This window comes from Atta cephalotes (assembly GCF_000143395.1).
Source record: "Atta cephalotes unplaced genomic scaffold scaffold00003, whole genome shotgun sequence".
In the NCBI taxonomy this organism is placed as follows: Eukaryota; Metazoa; Arthropoda; class Insecta; order Hymenoptera; family Formicidae; genus Atta; species Atta cephalotes.
Window position 1 is genome coordinate 10,226,267 of NW_012130067.1, and position 6,944 is coordinate 10,233,210.

Consider the following 6,944-nt stretch of genomic DNA (forward strand, 5'->3'; position numbering starts at 1 on the left):
ACTTTACTTCTTACTTATTAACTAAACTAAATAATATATATATATATATATATATATATATATATATATATATATATATATATCAATGAATATCAAACATTTACTGATAATTCAAATACCTTATTTGTTGATTCATCTTGCCGACTATATTTCTTTTCATAAGCTGCTCTTTCAGCAGCTTGCTTTTCATAAATTTCTGTATCAATAGCAGCCGAATGTAATTCACTCTCTATATCTTCTACAGCTTCACCCTTGGGATAATTAGTCGGTGATTCTCCGAGCAGACACTCAAATTCTTCTAGTGTAGGAGCATCTGGTATTTGATGTTCCAGGATTGAATGACGTAATTTATCATGTTTCTTCTTCTAAAAGAAGAAGCAACAATTCTTTAAAGATACATTATAATTTACTCTGAAATATATCACTATTAACTTTATTTTTTAAAATTATTTAAGGAAATGTTAAATATGTATGATACATACATATATAAATTAATTATAGAAATAAGAAAAATATATCATGTAAATAAATATATGTAATTAACGTATAATTACTGCTACACAATAACAATTTAATGTCATTATGAAGAAAAGGAAAATAACGGAGGCCCATCTATTTTACCTGTCTCTGCTTTTCCATAATGCATATATGATCATCAAATAATCAGATTTATGAATCAATGTTGATCAGTATGAATCATTGAGTATTATCCGATAATCTTAGAAAATTTTACAAATTTCTCTAGAGAAATTGCTTGCAACATGTCAAAGTGTGACAAAAACAATTAGATGATGCGTAGAAATAGGAATGTTCGAGATAATGTTAAATATTTTTATCATTTAGTTAGTTTTATCATTTATCATTTACATTTATAGTATAGTATATTTAACTTTGACTTAGTAACACTCTATTATAACTCCTACTTGAGTGAGTCGCATTTACACGTTCAGAGTTATCTTATTCCTATCAAGCTGAATGTAAACAAGTCAATAATAAACTTTTAGATTACATTTGTGCGATTTACGCCAAAGTTATGACGTTGGATATATCGTGTGTTTTATTCGTAATAAAAATGTAAATTTTCTAGCTGAAATATTAGAAATGGTGGAAAATGTTATTATTTGATGTAATTTTCCTAAATATACACATAATAAGCACAAATCATCGCTGTATGTACAATTTTTACTATAGTATAATTTTTTACTATAGTAATATGATGGAACTGGTGGAAGGAATAACATAGTCTGTTCGCTTCAAATCTCCAAAAATATTTTGGAAATGGCACTTAAAGTTGTATTTTCACGAGCTCAAACTGGCCATTTCAGTGATGAAAAAGATCACGTGATGACTTTTGTCACAAATACATTGCTAAAATTAAAATATATTGTTGAAATTAAAATAATTGAATAGAAAGTTAATACGCATATCAAGTACACGATGTAAACTAGGCCCTTCGGTCTGTTCACGTTGCTTACACTTTTTGCACTTAATATCGTCGTTCTCTCTCCTTTCAACGCCTGAATATATATTTATCTTTTTAAGTGCACATTTAGGATTTCAAGCAACAAACCTATTGTTTGCTCCGACACGATAGCCAATCAATTTATCGCCTTTTTACAGTCTCTGTTTTGTGCATTTTGTGCGAAAAAGCGGTGAATAAGCTTAATTTTATCAAAATTAGAGGTGAGGTAGCGCAATTAAATAATTATCTCATTTTTTAAAAACTTTTACGATGGCGCAAAACAGTCAATTATACTTATTTAGACGCAAGAGTTTTTAGGCTTGTATCAGCCTTCTCCATATACCTTATTTACCTCGAAACAAAATCAGTAAGTGAAAGTGTTAAAATTCTTTTCTTGTTAAAGAATGTACTATATTATTTCATATTAATTTGATATTATGATATATATAAGATTATATTATTTTTGAAAAATTTGGATTTTAGATATTATTTGTTATATTATATATATATAAATGTTAACATTTAATAGAAACATCTTGTTCTATATTTTAATATTTTAAAGTATTATTTTAACATAATGTACATAGATCTACGATCAAGATGACATCAATGTTTGACCAGTACGAACAAGCTTCTCAGCGTTCCAAGCAAGTACTGGCACCACCAATTCGTCCGGATATTGTACGTTTGTTGCCTGACATCAACTAGTGAGATACATAATCAAGTTGCTATACTTTTAATATTGTTTTACAGAGCACAGCTGGTTTTATTCAAATGAAGTTACAAGATGATGGACCGATATTCACTAAGCAAAAAGTCAACTTTCTGCCATCGGATAAAATTCTTCATTTAGTTGTTAGCAATAACACAATTGTAATAGCTATGGCTAACAATATTTTGTTGCGCATTGACATGAAACAACCTGATAAAACTGAAGGTAGGCACTTGCATTTATTGTAATTATATGTATAAATAATAAAATTTTTCTCAATACAAATATTTTGCTAATATGACATTTATTTATTTCTTTTTAACTGATAAAAAATAAAGATGGATTAGACAATTATATTTTATTAATAATTGTAATAATGTGTATAATAAAATTTTCCTTTTAAATTGTTTAACTTATAAATACATGTATGAATTATTTTTTTATTGACAAATTATATTAAGAAATTAATAAAAAGACTATAAATACAAGTTTTGTGTTTTATTATATTAAGTATATATCAAATTACATATTTTCCATATTTACTTGAAATTAATTCATCATATAGAGCTATTTATATTTAATATAACATAAATATTAAATTTTTATTTGCAGAAATTGACATATCAAAATATGCACTAAGCATGAAAATGTCCGGCTTGTTTTTGGATCCATTGGGTCATCACTTGTTGATAACTCTGGTACCAAGGCATGGAGAGAATCCACTTCCAGAATTATTCTACTTACATAGAAAGACAACAAAACTCAAGCAGGCTGGAAAGTTCAAGGGCCACGAAATCACCGCAGTGGGTTGGAATTTTTCTAATGCTTCGGAAACGAGTACCGGTCCTATTTTACTGGGTACTGCGAAGGGCCTGATTTTTGAGACAGAGATTGGCTTAGAGACCGACAAGATTTTTAATACGAGTTTAGAGCAGTATTGGCGTCAGGTATTAATTACTTATGTACTGCTAGGGCCATCATTTTATTTATTTGCCTATAATACCTTTTCACCATTGCGCTATTCATTTTTAACAAAGCTTCCAAATTATCTGCCTCTTTATGGTTCAAAAGAGGCAGGAGGATTGGTAAGTTCATATATTTTTTTTTATATAAATATTTACATATTATTCTATAAATATATACATAAATATATATATATAAATATATACATATTATTCTATAAATATGATAAATTCAGATTTTTTGATATTACAAATAAATAATTAGAAAAAATATAATTACATTACATAGACTCAATTAATTTATAGTTAAATTTACATAAAAGAAAGGCTATGAGTCAATGCTAGTTGGTAGATGCTCACCAATGTACCAACTAGTGTTGACTCATAATCTTTCTTTTATGTAAATTTAGAATTAGAAAAATATTTTTATTAGCATTATCATTTATTATCAAATCATTAAAAAAAATGTGCATGCTAAAAAAGTTATTTTTGTATCATAAAAGTTAGAAATTTATGCTTATGTTAGAAATTTAAGTAATCTTACATAGTCGAAATAAAAAAATATATTCTAATTATTCATATTTTTAATAATTATTTAGATAACCATCTAAATATTTTATCTGAAATAGTATGAAATGTTTTTGTTTACAAAATGTGATTTTAGGTATTTGATATAGGAAAAAATAGCAAGCCTCCAATCACTGGAATAGAATTCCACAAAATTCCTAATTCGGATAAATACGTGATCATCGTAACCACTCTTATGCGCATTTATCAATACATCGGCGCCATTGGCAATCCTGAAGAGAAGCCTCTCTTACAACAAGTGTTCTACAGATATTTGAATGCACAAGGTAAAGAGAAAAATATATATAAATATATAATTTCTGCATTTTCAATCAGCACATTATAATTCAATATTCCTTAAGGATATATAGAACATATTTTGAAAACGTTTAATTATGAAAATTACAGATTGTTTTATATTGCATTTGAAAATAGTAGAAAAAAAATAATTAGAAAAATAATAGAAAAAAACAGAATAATTAAATAAACAATCACAGTGAAACTTTGTATAAATCATTTCACTTAAAGTACACAAAAAATTGAGCTTTTTAAATATAAAAAAAGTTAAAAATAATAAATAAAATAGAGTAAATAAACTATAAAAATGTTCTATTAAATAATAAAAAATATAATTTTTTTCAAACGAAAGAATTGTTTAATAAAGAAATTTAAAAAACAGCACATTTGAATAAATAAATATATATTATATTGTAGAGACCTTCAACGAAGTAATAAATTCTTTATCATATTCAAAGATGCAATTTTATTATCCATCATTGGGCGTCCTGCCAAAATCTTTTGGATGGCTGACGGAAGCTGGTATTCTGTACGCTCAGGTATACAATAAGGTGTTATTTTTAAAGATTTAAATGTTAATACTATATGTAAGTCTAAACATGTGTCCCTTTTTTTTTGCTTCTATATTCATTTATCTTCATGCATTTTTATTCTTTTGCTATCACGGAAATAAAGGAAGTTTGAATAGTTCATTCATAAATCTTATAATTTCCTAATACGTTATTCTTTTTACGCATGATTACTTAGAAATGTTGGTGACCTCTCCTGGAGTTAATATGGCTTGCGTTGAAAATCATTGACCCGGATGAAGAGTGCATGATGATCGGTTTTAGGTGGACGCGAAATCGGATACAAACAATGTGCTGATAAACCAACGGATGTTGACATGCCCGGAAACGAGTCTCATGGGTAGTAACGGTCCGCAAACCACTTCGATACCGTTATCTTTTGTGCTGACGGAATTCCATGCGCTATTGTTGTATTCAGATCATGTGAAGGGCATATCACTGCTAAATCAGGAATTGATTTTCGAAGATGTTTATAACGATGTACGTATAATAATATATTAATAAATATACTTCTCTTTTGCACTTTTGCTTTATTATTATTATTATTATGAGATGATCAATTATAATTACAATATAATACATTGTTCCACTTGCGTTTGCAATGTCGCATGCGTTATTTCATCCTTGTTTAACCTTTAATGACAATAAGGATGAAATGATATATGCGAAAGTAGAACACCTAAGAATAAAGAGTTGAAAGAGAATGCGTGTGTATAGCATAGTTATAAATAATAGTGTCTTTTTGCGCCTTATGACCTGCATTTATACTCTCATTGGTCTGTTTTTGTCTATTATTATAAATAATATAAATACAATTAATTTATTAGAGTTTTTAAGAATTCATATAATGATTGAATTTTCGCAAGATGTTAAATATATATCACGCAAATGTGATTTAATGATGTTTAGGCAGTCGGTAAATTAATTGGCATTACCAAAGATCCGGCGACAAGATCGATTTGGGCTTATAGCGAGCGAGCTGTTTTCAAATATAAAGTAACGAAGGAAGATAGGAATGTTTGGCAGGTAAAAAAAAGAATTTAATATTTTCAAAGTAACAATAGTGACAAAATAATGATCTTTCGCTCAGGTATATGTCGATAAAGGCGAATTTGAACTGGCTAAGCAATATTGTAAAGATAATCCGGCGCACATCGACCAAGTGCTCGTGAAACAAGCAGAAATGCTCTTCAAGAATAAAGAGTAAGTATACTCGTACTGTACTTGCGTATGTAAATGTTTATGTATAAGTATTCTTTTTTTTTTTCAAATTTCGTCTACTTTTATTTAGCTAAGGTGTATTTTTTGTAACAAGTTCTCTGCAGATTTTAAGATGCTTATTGTAGCATCGTTATTAAATTGACGATCAGTCGAATTTGTGATATTAATATTTTAGCTTTAGTTTGTAATTGCGTTTCTAATCTAATAAGTCGGCTTGCAATTTATAGAAATGAAAAATGTATTTGCAAAAATTTGCATATAAATGTATTTGCAAAAATATTCATTATATATTCATTTTAATCGAAAATATGATCGTTTGTTTCGATTTATATTGGTCTAATACAATTATAATATTTATTTGATTTGTTTTCTCTTGTAATATTTTGCATGATTTTGCAGATACGAAAAGAGTGCTCTAATATACGCTGACACTCATTCGTCTTTCGAGGAAATTTCATTGAAATTTTTGCAGGAATGGCAAATCGAAGCACTGAAAACGTTCTTACGTAAGGTAAAGTATAAGAGCATTTGTTTCACAATAAACAATCATAAAATTAAATTGATGAATATTTGCATTAATTACAATGATTACAAATTAATACTATAGAAAAAAATTATTTTATGTATAATTTAGAATTTATTTGTCATATAATTCCAATTGAATTTTTTTCCTACTTTTATATTTACATGAACGTTTCAAATTTAAAAAATTGAATTTTCTTGTTTTAATTTAAAATTGTATTAATAGTTATTTATTCTAAAATGAATCTGATTATTTGTTTCAAGAAACTCGACGGCTTGAAGACACAAGATAAGACGCAGATAACAATGATTGTCATTTGGGTGACAGAGTTGTTTATGAATCAAATGGGAGCTCTCCGCAGTAGCAACACATCCTATCTTCACGATATGCAGTACATGGAATTGCAGAAGCAGTTTGACAGCTTCCTCACTATTCCAAAAGTTGAGGTACTTGAAAAAAATAAGAGTAGATCGAAAAGAAAGGATACATAGAGTTTTTTAACTACATATATGTCATGAGTGAACATATAGTGTGTGTAATCTAAAATTATAAAGGATTTTTCGATTCAGTTTTTCATAAACAATGCGTACATGCCGGCTCTTGCGGCTGGTTTGGACCATCCAGTATATAT

The 6,944-nt window shown here is 27.8% G+C and overlaps 2 protein-coding genes across 2 annotated transcripts in view; one reads left to right on the forward strand and one right to left on the reverse strand.

Moving 5' to 3' along the window:
* LOC105625829 (ectopic P granules protein 5 homolog) overlaps positions 1-639 on the reverse strand; it is a 25,366-nt gene extending 24,727 nt beyond the window's left edge. Inside the window, exons 1-2 of the mRNA XM_012207141.1 lie at positions 622-639; positions 120-365 (exon numbers count right to left, since the gene is read on the reverse strand). Of these exons, the coding sequence (XP_012062531.1) occupies positions 120-365; positions 622-639 (264 nt within the window). The remainder of the gene's footprint in view (positions 1-119; positions 366-621) is intronic.
* A 1,035-nt stretch (positions 640-1,674) lies between these two features.
* LOC105625680 (vacuolar protein sorting-associated protein 18 homolog) overlaps positions 1,675-6,944 on the forward strand; it is a 9,382-nt gene continuing 4,112 nt past the window's right edge. The window contains 12 exon segments of the mRNA XM_012207005.1: positions 1,675-1,829; positions 2,050-2,143; positions 2,216-2,399; positions 2,787-3,121; positions 3,212-3,259; positions 3,801-3,990; positions 4,418-4,539; positions 4,834-5,049; positions 5,479-5,595; positions 5,660-5,772; positions 6,190-6,301; positions 6,577-6,922. Coding sequence (XP_012062395.1) covers positions 2,063-2,143; positions 2,216-2,399; positions 2,787-3,121; positions 3,212-3,259; positions 3,801-3,990; positions 4,418-4,539; positions 4,834-5,049; positions 5,479-5,595; positions 5,660-5,772; positions 6,190-6,301; positions 6,577-6,922 — 1,864 coding nt within the window. The 5' untranslated portion in view covers positions 1,675-1,829; positions 2,050-2,062.